The 20,524-nt window shown below is 42.2% G+C and overlaps 1 protein-coding gene across 1 annotated transcript; it reads right to left on the reverse strand.

Annotated features, from left to right (window-relative positions):
• Positions 1-1,828: 1,828 nt before the first annotated feature.
• Positions 1,829-19,713, reverse strand: csnk1da (casein kinase 1, delta a). The gene is made up of 9 exons (XM_041970909.1): positions 19,248-19,713; positions 8,539-8,649; positions 8,203-8,351; positions 7,204-7,432; positions 6,959-7,129; positions 6,729-6,877; positions 5,579-5,747; positions 5,236-5,348; positions 1,829-3,367 (listed from the first exon to the last, which is right to left on the reverse strand). The coding sequence occupies exons 1-9, from the start codon at positions 19,321-19,323 to the stop codon at positions 3,317-3,319; spliced, it is 1,218 nt and encodes a 405-aa protein (XP_041826843.1). The 5' UTR covers positions 19,324-19,713; the 3' UTR covers positions 1,829-3,316.
• Positions 19,714-20,524: the final 811 nt, after the last annotated feature.

The following is a 20,524-nucleotide window of genomic DNA, read 5'->3' on the forward strand; positions in this document are numbered from 1 at the left end:
TTTTGGCGCAGTACAGCAGCCAGACCATCATTCTGTCGTGATGCTGGACAGGACGAGGTAAAGAGAGAGGGAAAAAAAGAGATGTGTGTCTGAGTGCAGCTGGTAAAGAGGTCCATCAGATGGAGGTTCTGAAGGTCCTTTTGTTCCAAACTGGGATCTGTGGGCCTCAGTGGTTGGAGCCAACATGGCAGAGGGTCCCTAAAGCAGGCAGATGTGAGAACGTTAAAACTGTAATGGGTCCTGAAAGGTGCTGACATGCTTACTGAAGAGCTTCTGCAGGACTTTCATGATGCCAGAGACGACTCGGGTGTGGTCATTTAAAGCTGCAGCATGGAACAAAATAATCAAAAACTGTTTCTATTCATATCTAATCTCTTTACTAAAATAACTTATGTTTTTTTATTCCCTTAAAATGAAGCATTTATATCTACTCACCTTAGGTCTACTACGGTGTCCCTGAATGGACAAACTACTGAGTGAAACTTTAAAACTGCGGTAGTAGGTTTATTTGATAGGAGCTGGAGCACCATTTGGTGTCTGTAAAGCACCATAGAAGAAGACAGTACGCATGTAGTTACCTGTAGTGCAGTCATCTCTGCACCTGAAGCCCCTGGATCCACTCACATTAAAACATCTTTGAAAGACTTTTGGCCACTGACGACCACCGTACATTCACTACTGTGCTATATCCATCTTTACCTCTAGATGGCAGTCTACACACTGGACATGTGGTTGGGACAAACTGGAACCAGGCAGGATGTTTCCCACAGTACAGCAACATTTTCCTGACTTGAAATAACAATATTGTCCATGTTTATTTACACATTTCACATGTTTATGTTGTTTTCTGATATAAGATTAAAAAGCAGCTCGGGCTGAGGAGAACTTGCGTCTGTGGAGACGGCGGAAATCAAAGAAACCAACACTTTCATTATTCATAATAAAAGTGCTCAACACACTTTATTAAAACTTTGGGCTAAAAGACATAAAAATCATGAGCTGAAAAAAGTACAATTACAGTAAATATTTACAGTATATTTATCCGTAATTTGATGGTTTCTGTTAAAACCCTCTGAGACACAAGCTTTATTCATTTTATGTTTGAAGGCTATGAGCATAATGACTATATAAATCTTTGTCTTGATACAACTTGTTTGAGACAAATGTCCTCATATGTGGACAACCTACATCGAGAACAAAATTTCCCACATTCAGGCTCACACCTCAGAATAAATTAAACTCATCTTCTACAGATGCCCTGATTGACTTTGTTCTAAAACAAGCATATTTGTGTATTTTTATATATTTTATGTGTAAAAAGAAGAACAAAAGTGAGTACTTGTCTTCGTTACCTTTATATTTTTGCATGGGATCATGGGATTTGGGCTTAGCAGGATTTCAGTTGGAGCTTTTTTGCCTCCACAACCTCAGGAAGTGTTTTGTAAATATTGCAAGATGTTTGTTTTTTTAATGGTCATTTCCTCTTCGTGAGAATCACTCACACTTTATGCAGAATGAAGCATGTGGTGAAGAATGTCCTCATGTGCACACAGGGTATAAGGAAAATATTTACTCATAATTTATTGGTTTTAGTTCTAAATATGTTTACCCATAATTTACAGATTATTCAAACTGGTGATACTGGGTAGGTTCTTCAGTGTACCACTAGAGGGAGCGTGAGAACCAGTTGGACATGGTTGGCACTCCGGGCTGTGGTGTTTAAACCATGCCACGTCAGTACTAAAGGGTCAAAAAGGGCCCAGAAAAGTGCTTATTTTACTCCGTCTGCTGCTGCATGTGGATGCAAACAGTCAATAAACAGCAACACTTACAAGTACTTATTAATTTATTTACACAGTTTTAAAATACACAAATACAGTGGCATTACAAATGAGGAGCAAAAAGTCTTAAGATGGTAGTGAAAAGAATTCCCCATGAATCCACAGATGCATTGTGGGATGTGAGTCACCATTTGCACCGTTAAAAGCAGAATCTGGGTGGTGACTAAATAAAAACCCGTCCCATGTACAGTGCACACTGCCATCATCAGTGAGACATACAAGTTAATTCATCACTTTGTTTTCAAGCCCACACATCAACTATACTCAGAAAAGAAACATCTTAGCAGGAAGTCTAACGGAGTGCGGCGTCCCCGTCCCTCTGTACACGTCACGGTGTGGACGTGGAGTTTACACAACAACAGAACATGTACAAGTCACAGCTACAACCCACTCCCCTTCAACTACAACACGTTGCATCAGTCTATCACACAGAGAAGTTTTCTACTTTAAAATCTGCAGGACTCCCACACACCCTCCTCATCTCCCACCAGACGCTCCCACAATCTGTCCATTTTCTACCTCACAGACGCTCCCACATCAATCCCAGCTGCTCCGTCACCCGAATCTTTACAAAGAAGCTCAAATTTCCTGTAAACAGACTTCAGGTCACATTTCTCATCAGTACTTGCGTTCACAGGCTGGTTGTCGTTCCCAGCAACTCCAAACAGAAGCATACAGACGTTAAACTGCAGACAGATGATTAAAACAACTCAAACTTCTGAGCTCTTCTGTTCCTGACCACAGACGGAAACCAGAAGATGCTCCAGTTTTCACGTGTTTTCCAGACCTGATCTGGTAAAAGCTGAACAAATCCTGGAAACCAAAAAGGAAAAGGCTGAACATTATCCAACATGGAAGCAGAGAGAAGCCGAGGGCACAGAGGAGTAAAAAACAGAGTAAACCCCGCTGGACCAAACAAACAACCGCTAACACACAAACACCACATTGACGGACCTCCGTTCACAGCTACAGCTGCAGACGATGGGATCATTCCCCATCTTATCCTACCGGTAATGATACACCTGAAAAACCAAAACAAAACAAAAACAGGAAATTAAGACCATAGTTTGACTTGAATATCTGACAGGAGTTTGAGTCCACCAACTGCTGCACACGATTAATGCTCAAAGTCAGGAGTGAAACCAGAAAAGTTAGGAGAATCCATGGCTTCATCAGTGAGGAGGAGGAGGGTGTTTCCACAGCTTCCATACAGAAGAAAGCTTGCTGTGGCTGCTACTTTGCCAGTATGGTTGTTAAAGCAACCAAACTGAGCTCTACCTGCCCATCATACACACACACACACGCACACACACTCACACATTCTCAGTCTCCTGGCTGCGGAGCTCAGCCAGACTCTGGTTGGTAGTTCAGAGTAGTCTCAGAGTCCAGTTGATCTTATGAAGAGGTGGTGTGTGTGCTGCAGGTGGAGGTGGTGTGTGTCGAGGCCTACGTGGTGGACAGGTGGAGGGAGGGTTTCACCGAGGAGCTGCAGACTGGAGGCCACTGGGCGTGACCCGGGACAGAGCCTGAAAGAGACGGGGAACATCAGGTCACTGATAATGAACCCATAAACAGACCAGACTGTCAGACCTGTAGGTTCAGTTTGTCTCTTTAACCTCTTCATCACTCTTCATCATGACATGTGTTACTGTGTCAGAGTAAATTCACCTGGAACACAGTAGAACAAGTAAATGTTATCTAGCCCTAGAAAACCACATTACTCCAGTGGAAACCAGAGAATAGCAGCCCAGTTCATCTAGAAATGAGCAAAAAAAAAAACCTGAAAAAGTCATCCTGGGAATGAGTAAAGGAGTCCGAGGAATGGGTAAAGGAGTCCGAGGAATGAGTAAAGGAGTCCGAGGAATGAGTAAAGGAATCCGAGGAATGGGTAAAAGAGTCCGAGGAATGGGTAAAGGAGTCCGAGGAATGAGTAAAGGAGTCCGAGGAATGAGTAAAGGAATCCGAGGAATGGGTAAAAGAGTCCGAGGAATGGGTAAAGGAGTCCGAGGAATGAGTAAAGGAGTCCGAGGAATGAATAAAGGAGTCCGAGGAATGGGTAAAAGAGTCCGAGGAATGAGTAAAGGAGTCCGAGGAATGGGTAAAGGAGTCCGAGGAATTGGTAAAGGAGTCCGAGGAATTGGTAAAAGAGTCCGAGGAATTGGTAAAGGAGTCCGAGGAGTGAGTAAAAGAGTCCGAGGAATGAGTAAAGGAGTCCGAGGAATGGGTAAAGGAGTCCGAGGAATTGGTAAAAGAGTCTGAGGAATGAGTAAAACAGTTCGAGGAATGAGTAAAAGAGTCCGAGGAATGGGTAAAGGAGTCCGAGGAATGGGTAAAGGAGTCCGAGGAATGGGTAAAGGAGTCCGAGGAATTGGTAAAGGAGTCCGAGGAATTGGTAAAGGAGTCTGAGGAATGAGTAAAAGAGTCCGAGGAATGAGTAAAGGAGTCCGAGGAATGAATAAAGGTGTCAGAGGAATGAGTAAAGGAGTCTGAGGAACGAGTCAAGTAGTCCTGGGAATGAGTACGGAATACTGTTAAAATGAGAACTGGGCAGTGTTTCGCCCAACATTATATAAGGCAGCACCCCGCCGCCCCATCAACAACCCCATCCTCCCACGGAGTTCAAGTTAATTTTATCCTCGCCTTGACACGGCGGTGCAGCAGGAAACTTGTAAAACCTGCAGGTCTGGAACTGAACTCTGGTTTACATGATTGTTAGATAATATTTCTTTCCTGTTTTCTTTCTGTGTAAAACTCGTGTTTCATCCTGATAAATAAATCTTAACTGAACCTGAATGAGTGGACTGAACGGATGTTTGGTGAGCTTCAAACTTTCTTCCTCTCCATCACTCTGAGGAGGAAGACAATCAGTTTCCAGGTGATTTCTAAACAGGTGTGTTAGAGGAGGGAAACATCTGAAACCTGCAGGACTTTAGGTTTTGGGACCAGCGTAGGGAACCCGTCAGAGACGTTAAACCAAACTGTAGCTGACCCTTTTGACATCTGGGGGGAGCTGTAGATGCAAAAACCAACCAGAGGAGAATAAAGGCTCTGATGGAGCCATTAAACAGAGTTGTTTATGTTCCACCATGGAAACGGTTCAGGTTTCCTCTTCCAGACATGGAAGAAGAACTGTTAGAACCACACTGGCTGGTTGGTTAGTTCTGATGATGATGATGGCTCCCTTGGTTTGGAGGGAAAAGAGGAACAAAAAGATGGCGCAACAGAAGAGGACGAGTCTTTGTGCTGATTCAGTGTGTTTATGTTTACTTCCTCCTCTGAGCTCATAACTGATGATTTATTTACCTCCTCTAACGCTTCACTCTCTTAGTTCCTCTCTGAAAATCAGATACTTCTGTTGTATTCTGTACATTACACAACATTTTGTCTTTTCTACCTGTGAGGTGGACATGCGGGATGTGTCTTGGCGTCCAGTCAGATCTGAGGACGAGATGTTGACAGGTGCTCCACGATGAAGACGCATGCTCACCTTCCTCTCCTTCTCCATACCTACAGCACAGAAGCATCTGCAGTCAAACATGAGGATCTGGTGACGTAAAGTCCAGTTTCAGAGTTTCACAGCAGAGAAACTAGAAGCTGCTGCAGGAAGCCACAGTTTGAGTATCAGGAAGAAAAGCTGGTTGCACGTCTGACTAATCAAACCTAATTTCTGGTTCCAGTACAGAGGAACAATCACTGAAGATAGATCCCATGACACAGTAAATTGTGTATGTGTTCACCTGTGTGTGAGGCAGGGTTGAGGGGGGAGGGGGCTGCAGCGTCCTGAGCTGCCCTGGCTCTTCCCGAGGCGGATGCCATGCCCCTGGCTCCAGGGTTCCTGCTGTGCCTCAGCCTCTCCTCCCGTTCCCGACGCTCCCTCTCTGCATCCTCCACGGCTCTGTTGGCACCCTGACACACAAGACAGATGAACCTTCAGTAAACCACACCCCCTCACCTGCCACACCTGTCCGGTCAATAACAACGACACTGAAGCAGGAAGAGTTATGCTACGCTGTACGGATATTACAGTCCTCGCGGGACGGCCCGTGTGGGGGCTGAACAAAAGCAGCAGTTGAGAGATGGAAACTTTTTTACTATCATATGGTATTTAAGTGGCATTTTAATGGTACTTCAACTGTATTATAGCAATGTTTAGCGATACTTTGGTTATAGTTAGCAATATTTCAGCGCAGGAATAACCACTCTGCTCAAACGGGTGAGTCTGACATCTTTCCCTTTGTGACCTCATGAAGGGAAATAACTACTGTACCCGGTAGTGAATACGGTCATTAACCCACCCCCTGGCAAGTTGAGCCAGCCCTCTAAAATTACCAAATGGGCACCAGCAAAAGCCGGATCGTCTCCCAGAGAGGGGTTTGGACAGGCACCACTCATTAACATTTAAAAGGTTCAGACACAGAAACAGCCCGTTCTCATCAGAGCTCACTAGAGCCACATCTGGAATGGATAAAATGAAGGACCATGGCTGAATTTGGATTAATACACTTTGAAAACAATGTGACTCTGACACCCATATGACGTTGTTGAAAAACTGTAGAATATGGGCCCTTTAAAGCATGTATAACAATAATGTAACTGAAAGTTATATTTGTCCTGAAATTCAGGGTGAAATTATTTATACACTGGACATTTTCAAGGGAAAAAAAGTCCCGATGGCCCGTCATAACTACAGTATTTAAAGGGTTAAATCTGATGTTCAGGACAAGAGTCTGAGGCAGGTTTAACTTCATGCAGCGTTGCTTCAGACTGAGCTGCTTTAGAGAATATAAAACCAGAAGAAATACAGAGAACGATCCGTGTCAACAACAGAAGCTGAAAGGAATTTCCTAAACTCTTACTGCTTCCTCTTTCAGCTCCAATATAACTTACAAATTTGAGCATGTTCCAGTCGAAGACGTAGTCGTAGGAGAAGCCCTGTCTGTGGAAGAGGTTCCTGAAGAGCTGGCGGAGGTATGAGTAGTCGGGTTTATCGTCAAACCTCAGAGAGCGGCAGAAGTTTAGGTAGGTGGCGAACTCGGCTGTGAGGACAGAAGGATTTGAACAGGTCAGTATGGACGCCTTCAGGAACGGCGCGTTTATGTGTCAGCAGTCAAACCTACAGGGGTAGCCTTTGCAGAGGACCTCGATGGGCGTGGACATCTTCTTCTCACTGATGCGCTCATATTTCTGTCTCTTGGTCGCAGCTTTGAGGCCTTGCCAGGGAAGAGAGCCCAGGTTGAAGTACATGAGGACATATCCCAGAGACTCCAGGTCATCCCGTCTGGACTGTTCTGTAAACATAAAACGCGGGTGAGGGTCTGAGGGACCATCAGGGATCTGTTCTCTGGGCAGGACCCGTTCTTACCGATGCCCAGGTGTGTGTTTATGGAGGCGTAGCGAGCCGTGCCAGTCAGGTTTTTGTTCTCACGGTACGGGATGTGCTGGTGTGTGCGAGCATCGCGGTACTTCTTGGCCAGACCGAAGTCGATGATGTAGACCAGGTTGCCCTTCTTGCCCAGCCCCATCAGGAAGTTGTCGGGCTTCACATCTCTGTGAATGAAGTTCTTGGAGTGGATGTATTCAATGCGGCTGATCTGGATGGAGGAGCAGAAGACAAACATTAACATGTGAGCCATGATAACGCCATTATCACATTTCCATCATAAGAAGATCACTATCACTACTATGTTGCTAAGAGACCTCTATTTAGACCTGGACATGATGATGAAGCCACTTCCTGTCAGACTTTCCACCAATCAGAGAGCTTAGATTGACGGTAACGTCCAATCAGGAGCAGCCAAAGATCAACCAGTGAGCAGAAAGTTCTATGTGTGTGTAAAAAGAAGAAAAATAATGCTCCTCTATGGCTGGAATAAAGCCAAGAAGACGTTTCTGATGCACGGTGGCGCCACAAAGCAGCTGAGCTGGAGTTGGTTTAGTGAGGATAGCAGGTTTTTTTTCTGTTTTGTGTTTGTTTCAATGCCAATATTTTTCCTCCTGAAAGCCAAGACTAGGGAGAACGATGAGATGAGAAAAGGCTTGGTCACTGTTGATCTGTGTGTTATTTCTACAAAGTTCTGTTAGTAATAAATTCTGCTTTCTTCTTCTGGTCGGCCTTTATGCTGCTACATCTATTCATACGTTCATTTTACATCATTTTAGCCTCAGAATTTTAGCCTCAGAATCTGACAGCTGAGGCTGTCCTGGAACTGGAAACTGGAGTTTTAAGGGATAATCATTGTCATGGTTGTGATTTATTATGCAAGCAGAGGTCATAAGACCCCTATGCGATTTTTTTAAGTGTACCACCACACACAGTCCTGAACATTTAAGTGTAAAGAGGATCCAAAGTTTGGGCTCTCACCATCTGGTCAGCCAGCAGCAGGACGGTCTTCAGACTGAACTTCCGAGAGCAGAAGTTGAACAAATCCTCCAGACTGGGTCCCAGAAGCTCCATCACCATCACATTGTAGTCCCCCTCAGCTCCGCACCACTTTATTGTTGGGATGCCCACTGATAGAAGAACAGGACACATACGGTGTTTGAAGGGCCAAAAATAGTTTAAATGCAGGGTGCGATTTGCTGGTGGGGATGGTGGGGAATTAATTGACTTGTTGTGGTGTTTCAAACCCTGGTCTGGTTATGGTTGTAAATATGAAGGTAACTGGAAAAGTGTAGTTGTGTGTACAGTGTGTGTTACCTCCTCCCTGCATCATCTTGTAGATTTTGCTCTCTATGTGGAGCTGTGGGTGTTTGGTCTTCACACATTCCAGTTTGATGGCAACCTCCTCTCCAACAGAAATATCCGTACCTTCACAGAGAGAGAGAAAAAAATATAAAAATCTGAGGGGTGTTTAATGTGAGTTCATAACAGTTAACAGTGCTTCAGTCAGAATTACTTGCAGGTTACTTCTCTGAAAACAGGATCAGTTAATATTGATCACTTGGTGCACTTGATCGTTAATCATATTTTTATCCACCGCTTTCTGTTGTGGCTTTTTTTTTTTTTTTTTTAATAATTTCTGTTGAGGAATCATGGCCAGTTAAGTTGAGTTTTTAAGAAATGGATCTGGCTTTGACTTCCAATAAAACAAAGGTAACAGGGTGCTTTCAACCATGTAAAAGGCCACAACTTCCAATTGTGTAGACGTAAATGAACATCAGCCTCTAATTAGCAGGGAAACGTTAAAAGATCAGGTTATTTACCATCAGACAAGATCAATAAAGTTACATCATCAACACGCTAGAGAAAACAGAGATGGAGTAGTGGTTGCTTCAGTAGAGAACAGGGTGATAGTTAATGTCTGTAAACTCAGAAAAGAAGTGACTGAATGTCCAGGACTGAAGGCTGAGGCTGAGCGATTGGGGGAAAAACAAAAGTTTTTATGGCTCAGTCTTCATGTGGAATATAGCCACGCTCCAAAAGTGCTGACGGATCAGTGACGGTCTGGCGAATAAGGACTGAAGTAGATAACATGAGCTCCCGTAACTGGACACCAGGTTACATAATCCCATTACTCACACACACGATAAAACAGGCTGTTCAACTATGTACACCCATAACAACCCTGATGGAGCGTCATTGGTTTCTCTACAAGTCGTGTGGCAACAAGCCACAAGCAGTTTTTTTTTGGGGGGGTAAAATGAAAGTATGAATAGATATAGCAGCATGAAGGCCGACCAGAAGAAGAAAGCAGAATTTATTACTAACAGAACTTTGCAGAAATAACACACAGATCAACAGTGTGTTACCACCAAACTGTTCCAAGCCGGACCCCTCTGTGGAAACGGGACTAAAATAGTACCGACCCGAACCAGCACATAGAAACAGGGTTAAGTTGTAGTTTTCTCACTTTGCTCCTGTTGACGCGACGATCAGTCATTTTCTAAACGCGCTGACGTAAACGGCACATTTAGACGTTAATATAAAGTGTAGGAAGTGATGAGTAACAGGTAATGGGTTTTCCATGGTAAAGACGTTTCAGGACAACACACACGAGTCATGATGACTCCTACTGTTATAGCTGTTTAATAAATGAAGTCAGTAACGCAGCATTTATAAGGAGCGTTTGTTATGCTGCGTTTCAGGAATGTGATCTGTCTGAACAGATATTTCTGGGGAATGTAGCCCCGAGTGTTTGTGTTAGGTGTGTTTCTATGTGCTGGTGTAACATGTTCAAACACATCCCTCCACATTTCACCAACAGTGAATCAGCCTCTCTGTCAGGAAGAAAATCTTGTGCAACAGGGCTCCAGACTAACGTTCTGCACTCCGAACTTTTACACGGCAACACTTGACTAAACAAGTCTTATGTCTTCTTTTCAGCCAATAATTTGCTTTATACAGAGATATAAAAGGCAAGAGCAGGATGTGGAAGATTATAAATCATCTTAGTTACTAAATCTAAAATTTGGTTATTTTACACACACATTACGTTAAATAATTTCACCTAATTTCAGGTATGAAAACTTGTGTAAAGTCCTCCCAGCACCCGTTCGGTTATCCAGTGCTTTTCTCATTGTTGCTTTCGAGAAGCAATTCAGGTAAAGCTTTATAATAAAGGTGAAATAAATAAAGGCTTATTTGGTGTACTGCTTCACACGTAAATGTAATGGCTTTGATGAAAAGTGCTAGATAAGTGTTATTTCGGGCCATTTGGGGCACCCTCGTTTTACCTGCGTTTTGCTGATTTTATTAGAGGTGGTTATTTAAATGATTGAAAACGAGTGAGGTTGGGGAAAATGTTTGTTCTAGGGACATTTTTATTTAAAAATCCATTTTTGTTTTTACATAATTCCATGTTTCCCTTGGATCATGTGGTTGGTGATGAAATTGACAGTTTGAGAAAAAATATCCATATAACCATTTATGATAATTTTTTATTGTTTATTAAAAGACATTTTCTTTGTTTTGAGGCTTTCATTGGGCAGCTGCTGAGCAGGACAGGGGGTCAGGAGGTCAAAGGGCACCTGCCCGGGATTCGAACCTGTGGCAGTTGCATGGGGGAGCTGTACTCTCTATACAGCTGCTCAACCAGCCATAAACATCTGTTTAGATTTAGTTTAAATTTGATGCGCTGCAGTCTAGTATTTGTCCAATTCTAGCCCCCTGCGTAAATGCGACTTACAAAAATACCAAAACACTAAACTGTCCTGAGGTCAGTGAAAAGACCAGTGGCATCATTAAAAAACCTGATTTCCAAAATCACATAAGCACTGAGTCACACCATTATTTTCATTAGAGTAGTTCCATATTCAGTCTTATAAAGCGGCTTTTAATGTGAACAGAAACATGTCTGTTTTAAAACTAATAAACTGTTCCCAGAGGATTTTTGTTAGAAAGACTCCTGACTGAGAAGTGGCTTAAGTATGCGAGTAGCATCCATGCTTTGAGCTGCTTCAACCCTCTAAAACACTTGGAAGGGAGCTCTGATGCCTCACATGCAACACCAACAATGAATCATCCATTAATAATGAGAGGACATAATTCATCCTACAATTCCTCATGACCACAGCTTCAATCCAAAGTTCAGTTTTATTTATCCAGTCCTACCCACTGGGATTTATGTGACAGTAATCCTTCCCTTTATCTTTATCTTTCCTTTCTTTAATTACCATCCTTGGTAAGTGTTTTATTACTATATATCTAACAATATACATGTATTGCAACTTTCTGGGAAGATGATGGATCAATTGTCAACTCAGACTGGAACTAGTGGCCAAGTCCATTCCCTCTAACGAGCATCAAGTCTTCTTTCAAAGAAACACACATTCTCTGAACTAACTTCTCACATGGACATGTTTTAATCCATATAAAAATACCAACAGAAGCCCAACAACATGCAGCATGAGGAGAAAATAGAAGAGTAAAACCCACTGTGTGTGTACAAGTTTCTTCTCCAGAGAGTAAACGAGGAAACGTTTGAGTATTTGCTGCTACACAGACGTGCTGCAGGACAAAGACCACACCAGACGAGGGCTGGCTATCATCACTAATGTCCTGATTCCAACCAACCTACTTCCATTAGATTTCCATTAAACCTGATTCAGTTACAGCCAATTGTGTAACACCACCTATTTTCTTTCATTTTAAAGGCATCCTCTTCACCTGCCTGGGAGAATTTAGAAAACTCACTTTTGTCTGATTTTCAGCAGGTTGACATGTTTTCCCTCTCGTGCACTCTGCCCTGACGGAAACCTGTGTGTGCGCGCACGTGTCTGTGTGTGCGCACGTGTCTGTGTGAGTGCTGACTGCGGTGGGCACAGAGAGCAGCTATGACACATTTATCTGTAAACCAGATAAATAGCATAAATATTCAAGAGAATACCACATGAACCAAGAATAACATCCACAGTCTGCTAGCCGAGTCACCGGTATTACGTCTGGGACAGGCTCCAGGTGTCGCCAGATTTTCAAACCAGTCGTCCGAAACACCAGCAAACGAGACGATGAGCAGAACAAGCAGCAAATACTCCAGATCATTTAGTGTGGGAGTGGGTAAAGATGGATGCTGCTATGAGTCACTCCGTCATACTCCTCCTGCTCACCTGTACACTGCTCACTAATGTGGATTAGAGCTGTAAAATATGATTCTCAGATACTAAATTGATTCTAAAATTTAGTATCTAGTTAGATATTAATTAGCACGGGTCTTGATACTTAATGCCACTTTGGCATCAGCTGGTTTACGGAAAGGACCAGCCGCCTCTACCTACTTTAAACAGGCACTGCAGAGGGCAGCCCCACCCTGACAGCATGTCCCTGAAGGACCCATTGTTTCCAGTGCTGCCAATTTAGCAACATGTTGCTATAATTAGCGAGCATTTAGACCTCTAGCACCGTTTTATTTTTTAAAGCAATTAGCAAGAAATTTAGCGACTTTTTCTGGAGTCTTTGAGACTGACGTGAAAACACTTGTTTACTCGTCTCAACGAGTGGTGGATGCTACTGGAGGCCCCTCCCCCGTCCAGAAGCGCTCACAGGGCCTCGAACTGGAGCTTCTCCTCTGCTTCATAACCAGCCTGAAGCTGCTCCTGGCCGATCACGCCCTGCCTTCCAGTCACATATTAATGCCTTTTAATATAGACTGTAGACAAAAACATTTAAAATGCTCATCTTTCTAAATGTTGAATTCGTTTAGATTTAAAAAGTAGATAAACTAGTTTGTTCTATTGTTTATGTGATCTCATCGCAAGTGTTGTGAAGAAAAGGACACTAAGTAGTGGTTAAAGTTTTTTTTATATTTTGTATTTTTTGCACCACACTGAACAAAGATTCATACGATCTTCAGATAGTATGAAGAATGCCTCTGCACGAACTAAGAGCTTCAAAATAATCAAGTCATTTTACACTGTTAATGTCTTTTCACCCTTTATAATATTGAAAATAGTATTAAGCATCAAGGACCATCCTTGGCATCAGTGAAGTTTGAAATTTTATCATCGTGACAACCTTAATGTGGAAACAAAGCAACACAACCAAGAGCCTGAGCTGCTTTTCTTGTTATAATAGAAACTTTGATTCCCACAGCCTCATTCTGCTCCAGGGCCTGACTGCCTCACGCTACCAGACGTCCAGCTCAAAGCTTCCACTGTGAAACACGAACAGGGAAAGTCCTGACTGAACTGTGTTCATGTGGGAGTAAAGGGCCGGGCCAGAAACTCCTGGTCAAGTTGTTTGTAGGTGAGATCAAAATGGCTTAAACGTTCCTAGACGTTCGGGGATTGGACTCCCAGCTTCTCCAGCAAACGTCCAACTTCTCTTATGTTCATGTGAGTATGACAAAGACAACATGGCTGCTACTGTAAAGCAGGAGATTCAACAGGATGTCTCTGTAACTGTACACCAACAGCTCGTCACATGATCAGCAGCTGTAGCTCCTCCCACGTTTGACTGAATATTTGAGTTTCACTGATCAAACACACAGAGTCTGGTTCCACTGCATCAGCTGACCTCCTCCTGTCACGCGAACATTCATCTGTTATCAGCACACCATGAAGCAGCACTAATGTAGCTACAATTAATATCCAATTGCAGGTCTCCTTTTTAAACAAATCTAGATTGTTGCTTACTCTTAATAATTTTCTATTTTATTATAATTTTTTGCACACCATTTTAATTATATCGTAATTTGATTTTGATGCTCTTTGTTGTTTGTGCTTTTTATTGCTTAACACCCCGCTTTTTATGAAAAGCACTTTGAATAGTCTTGTACATAAAATATGATGTACAAATAAACTTGCCTTTCTTTGCACATTTGAATTTTCTAAACACTTTCAAGATGTTATTTCTTAAAATACCACCATAAGATTTGACATTAAAAAACAAAAACACTAATAATAACAGTAACAGTTGTTCCTGTAAGACTTCTTAGAAAAAACAGGGTGGCTGAATAAAAAAGAAAAAAAAAAGCACCGTTCTGGCTTGTTTACGGAGTTGTGTCATATTATTCAACAGCCACTTGGGACTGGATGGAGAGCTGGGAGAGGACGAAAAACCACCCAGAGATTATGTAAGCAGCTGGCAGCTCTCCCCACCGCACTGAACAGGTCATGTGAAAGACGGGCAGGATCAAAATTTATCATCTTTTTCTGTCCTGAGCTTCAAACAGAAGACTCCATACAGCAGGCAGGCCATAGAGATGAAACGCTGGTAACTCATACAGGAGATTCAGCCCTGTGTTAGTGTGTGTTACTCGCACAAAGACAATGTACAAAAACTGGCCAAGAGATTACGGCAGCATGGTCAGAGCGCTGTGTTTTGCCGTGTCAGCTTACCCTGATTTGTCTCAGTGATTACATCCGATAGCGGCTCATGGGTAGGACATCAGCTTCGGGTTGGGACAGCAGTGTCATGACTACCTTAGAGCAGCACTATTAACTTTGTGACTGTATACCTGTGTGTTTCTGGCTCATTTTGATGGTAAAGTGACATTTATATGTACATTCTCCAAACTGTTGTTACCCTGCAGACACTGCCTCGCTTTACAGCAGAGCTTCACATTACACACCATGTCACACACCAGCAACTGGATATCAACACACCGGCCATTTTGAACATCACCATGGCTAATTCATCAAAGAAACCCAAGAGGAAGAGAAAGACAGAGGAAGAGATGTGATGAGTCAACATCTAACTGACTTTTACTGTTTGGAGAAATCTCAGAGAAGTGACGGGATAAAAACGATGCTGGATTACCCGTCGTTATGGGAGATCTCAGAGAAGAGACGGGATAAAAACGATGCTGGATTACCCGTCGTTATGGGAGATCTCAGAGAAGAGACGGGATAAAAACGACGCTGGATTACCCGTCGTTATGGGAGATCTCAGAGAAGAGACGAGATAAAAACGATGCTGGATTACCCGTCGTTATGGGAGATCTCAGAGAAGAGACGGGATAAAAACGATGCTGGATTACCCGTCGTTATGGGAGATCTCAGAGAAGAGACGGGATAAAAACGATGCTGGATTACCCGTCGTTATGGGAGATCTCAGAGAAGAGACGGGATAAAAACGACGCTGGATTACCCGTCGTTATGGGAGATCTCAGAGAAGAGACGGGATAAAAACGACGCTGGATTACCCGTCGTTATGGGAGATCTCAGAGAAGAGACGGGATAAAAACGATGCTGGATTACCCGTCGTTATGGGAGATCTCAGAGAAGAGACGGGATAAAAAACGACGCTGGATTACCCGTCGTTATGGGAGATCTCAGAGAAGAGACGGGATAAAAACGATGCTGGATTACCCGTCGTTATGGGAGATCTCAGAGAAGAGAAGGGATAAAAACGACGCTGGATTACCCGTCGTTATGGGAGATCTCAGAGACGAGACGGGATAAAAACGACGCTGGATTACCCGTCGTTATGGGAGATCTCAGAGACGAGACGGGATAAAAACGACGCTGGATTACCCGTCGTTATGGGAGATCTCAGAGAAGAGACGGGATAAAAACGATGCTGGATTACCCGTCGTTATGGGAGATCTCAGAGAAGAGACGGGATAAAAACGATGCTGGATTACCCGTCGTTATGGGAGATCTCAGAGAAGAGACGGGATGAAGATGATAAAATAGAAAGAAAAGCATACCAATAAAAAAAAATTATATTTACCGATAGATAATTATCCATAATTATCAAAAAAATTTGAAATATATTTAAAGTGCAGCCCTGGCCATTTTATGCTATTCCTTAATGATCTACTTTTAATAAAGAACACACAAACACTGAAAACATAATCAACTCTTCAACCACCTTTTTAAGCATAAGTTAAAGTTTTTAAAAAAAGAAAAAGAAATCAACTTGAGACCTGAGTGATGTCAGTAAATACTGACAACCACAAAGATTATACTAAAGCTCAACAGTTCACACAGGGCCAGACAGGAAATCAGACATGGGAGCAACGTAAACCATCCTGTGATTTCAAAATAAAAGTGCCTGTGCAGACTCACTGAACTATGTAAACATCATGTCATTTAATGGTGTCAGTGTTTGGTTTTCATCGTGGACAATGAAGTGTTTAATCTTTTGAATCTCTACTTCTCCTGTGATCTCCTTCATGGGCGCTCTGTCTGCGACCCGCTCCCGGCATGAGTTGACGTGCCGTGGAGATGGGAACGAACCGCGGCGCAGCCGGACCCGGTGGAAATGAGCCGTTAGGAAGCTCAGAGGCTGGTAGGGCTGGGTTACCATGCAATCACCACTTAACAGGAGCAAAACAAACTGTGGGCAAAAATCAACTCACCCTTCAACCTGGCATCACTATGAGGGATTTCTTTCCTCACCTGACCTCCTATTTTCATCATTTCCTCCGCCTCTACTTTCTATGACATCTTTTGCAATACACACGCTCTTTGTTGTGACTTAAGAGGGGGTGGGGCTTGGTGACGGAGCGTGACTGCGTTTGTGATTGGTTGGGAGGAAGTAATGACTGTAGTATTAAGATATATGTTAGGCTATAATGAAAAAGGGAGACGGTTTTTCTATTTACTTTTATCGTGTTTTAACACGTCTATCGATCGATATAGTTACCAAACTATCTTACTTTAAAATGGCTTGAACTGAAACTGAATTTAAATTTATTTTTACCCAACTTGTCATTTCAAATTGATTTTTTCCACCCTTTTTCTTTATTCCTCTTATTTTTTTTCCTGTATTTGTTTTGTTTTTATTTAATTGTAAATACTTTAAGGCTATCCCAAAAGGGCTTTGTAAATAAAAATAAATTAAGACTGGAACTCAAAGGCGGTGATTCCATTAGTGACTAATCTAATCAGTGGAAAACCACATGGAAATATTACAATACACTGTAACGCTACATGACTACAACAGCCTAGAAGACCAACAGTCTACAACCTGAACGGATTAGCTGTACAAACAGACAATCAATATTTAATCAAGTCCTTCCTAAAACACAGAACTGCTGTTTCCAGAATGGTTTTCTGGAAGTGTAACTTACTTTAACCAGGACATGCTTAAGTTAACATCTATACGATATATCTAGGTTGACTTTCAACATCCAGACTAATGAAGACTCATCCAAAATGGTTTTTCACTGTGGGTCTATCTTCACCAATTTTTCATATAAGGAACAAGCGGCAGTTATATGTTTTAAATTACTCAGTTATTTATTTTTATTTATATGTGTATATATATATATATATATATATATATATATATGCTGGTAGCACAGAGTTGTACAGAACTGCCCACAAAAACAACTTTTATCAAAAACATACATCAGGTTATCAGTATGATGTACAAATAAAACAAGGGCATTTTCAGGATTTCATTTTATTTTCGTTTGACCTGATGTTTGTTAGGTGTAATTACTACATGTCACTGCTTCATTCTGTTGAACCTATAACAGTGTTTCCTCACCAGCTGAGCAGGTTTTAAGCTCAGAAATGTGATGAGCTGTTCTCGACTGAAGCTAAGACCCGTGGAGCTCTTTAAGGCCCATTTATGCTGGATGAAAAAGACGGATACGCAGACAGACGGACAGTTTCGTTCGTCTTCTGCATTGGTTACGCACATAATTTGGTCCGTTTTCAGGGAGCTTAGCTATCCGTCGCTTCATGCAGAAGACGGAGCAATACCACCAGAAATCACGGGGGCAGTGCTGAGCTGCCCCCGTGATTTCTGGTGGTATGCATGATAGCTGACATGCGACCAGGGAAAGAAAAAAACCTGAGAAGAAGAAGAGGATCAGGAAGGGGGGGGGAGCAGAAGAAGAATGAAGATGAAGACAATTGTAAAAAATTACAGGAGCTTTTAAAAAAGGACTGTGTGTGTTTAGGGCGTGTTGGGCGGTTGGAAGCAACTTCATAGCGACGCATTACCGCCACTAAACATATCTGAAAGTGACATCTGCTCGGGGAAATGAGCAACGTAGAATACGCATGGAAGTATGAAGACGGCCACGTATGACAATATTTGAAATAGACATCACCATTTCCATACGTATGGGAGCATAAATGTGCCTTAACACAGTCAGACTAGGTCAGTGTTTCTCAATCCTGGTCCTTGGGGACCACCACTGCCCTGCATGTTTTAGAGGTGTCCATCTTTAACACACCTGACTCAAATGAATGGCTTGTTAGCAGGCTTGCAAAGAACTTGACAAGCAGGTCAGTTAATCTGAGTCAGGTGTACTGGAGTTGGAAAGAACTAAAACATGCAGAGCAGTGGTCCCTGAGCACCAGGATTGAGAAACACTGAGCTAGGTGGAGGTGAAATCTTTATAGGACCATGTCCAGACAGCTAATAAAGCTGCAATTTGATTTATTAAACAAGCTGCAGACAGCTTGATCGCAGCAGGAAACCGAGCTGTCCCTAATCAAATATACAGCAGACATCCTCAAATTTGATTATTCGACCTGTCATCTGTGTAGCTGTCATTTTTATGATGAAAACCTCACAGTAGGCCCAGTTTAACCCTTTGTTTTATTTAGCTTTGAAACAGCTTAAATGAAATATCTCATCTGGCATTTCAGAAGCCTAAAATTAAAGACTGGCCTCGTCAGCCATCCTGGTCTTAGACTGCAACTGCTCCTATTTGGTTAAGACTGGAAACACATATATAGTCCTGCTGACTGCTTACTTTTACACCAACCATCAGGTCATAGCTTTGTTTTTAACGTTGTATGTATAGACACTGACTTTATAAATATATATACATATACACACACACACTTCAAAAAAAGCTCACATTGTTGACTAAAATATTCCCTGAGAATAGACGAACTACTAGCCTGTTAGCTAATGTTGCTAACATCTAACAGAACAGTTGATTGTACTGCAGCCTCTCCTTGATTTCTAACTGGCAGACTCCTGAATTTTTCCTTCTAATTTTAGATACATGGAAACAAAATCAAACAATATTACAAGTTTACGTGACAGCAACATACCCAGATAGATGTCTCCAAACGATCCACTTCCAATTTTCCTGCCCAGTCTGTATCGGTTTCCTACTCTCAACTCCATTGTAAATTGGCTAGGATGCTGGCTCGCTAGCCCCAAAATATCCAAAATATGTTCAGGTTTAAAGCTCTAGTTTGTTTAACAACCAGAATCGGCAGAAAAACCCGACGACAAAAAACTGCTGGAGCGAATAAATTGCTCTTCTGTGTGCTGTCTCCGGATGAGGTTGGCGTCGACAATCTTTCGCCTCCTGTTTTAAAATACTATTTACATCGTATTGTGACAATACGGAGCTTGTTAAAAAGATCGAAGAATGTAGTTTTTGCTCTTGTTGTTTTTAATGTCGATACTGGTTAGCTGTCCACGGATGAAGATGGATTTTAACAGGCTCCATCAGCGACTTGGGTCGGAGTTACTGTCGAGCTTCTGCAGCTATATGAGAACGTCATTCAGCAGTCTGAGAGGTGCGTGTGACGTCAATTCCGGGATGGAAGGACGCAGTCGGAGAGCGTTTTGGTAAAGATGCTCCACCGAACACCACAATCAGTAACAAGGCGAACCAAATCCGTGACCCAAGCCGTGCTTTAACCTATTAGGAACCACGCGTTTTAAAACAAATGTACGCCTTTTAAAAAGAAAATCACTTAATCTAAAATTATCTAGTCATTAAAAGCATTTCATTCAAAATAACGTATAAAAAATGTGTGTGTGTGTGTGTGTGTGTGTGTTAAGTTACGTTAACAAAAACCACAGTTCAATCAGGACAGTGTGAAGGTTTACCACCATGGACCGTGTAAGTGTGTAGTTCTGGCTGCCATCTTTAATCTCCCCAGTTTTCTCTGTTGTTGCCTTTGTGGATTCGTGCCAGAGACGAATCTTCTCTCAATCAGCGTCTCTTCTTGGACAACAACAAAAGATTTGGTTCCTTTGTCCAACTCGTTTTGTTTTAGTCAATCTTCTTCCAGGCAGTGAGCTATAAACATTTAATCTAAATAAATAAAAACGCATTTTCATCAGTGGAGTGTAATGTAACATAGCGAAAAAATTCACACAGCTTTTATTTATTTATTTTTTTTATTTTTTTAAATTGGAACATAATGTCCTACAAAACAATGTTGGATATTGTATCTAAGGGTGGTTTTATAAATATTTCAAACATGTTTCCTGTAGTTGAAACAGGTAATAGTTTGGTCATTTATTTGGTAAAGAAAACAAAAACAGGCTTTAAAAACAGGCTTTTTCAAAACAATGTACAATGTGGTAT

This window comes from Melanotaenia boesemani, chromosome 2 (assembly GCF_017639745.1).
Source record: "Melanotaenia boesemani isolate fMelBoe1 chromosome 2, fMelBoe1.pri, whole genome shotgun sequence".
NCBI lineage: Eukaryota > Metazoa > Chordata > Actinopteri > Atheriniformes > Melanotaeniidae > Melanotaenia > Melanotaenia boesemani.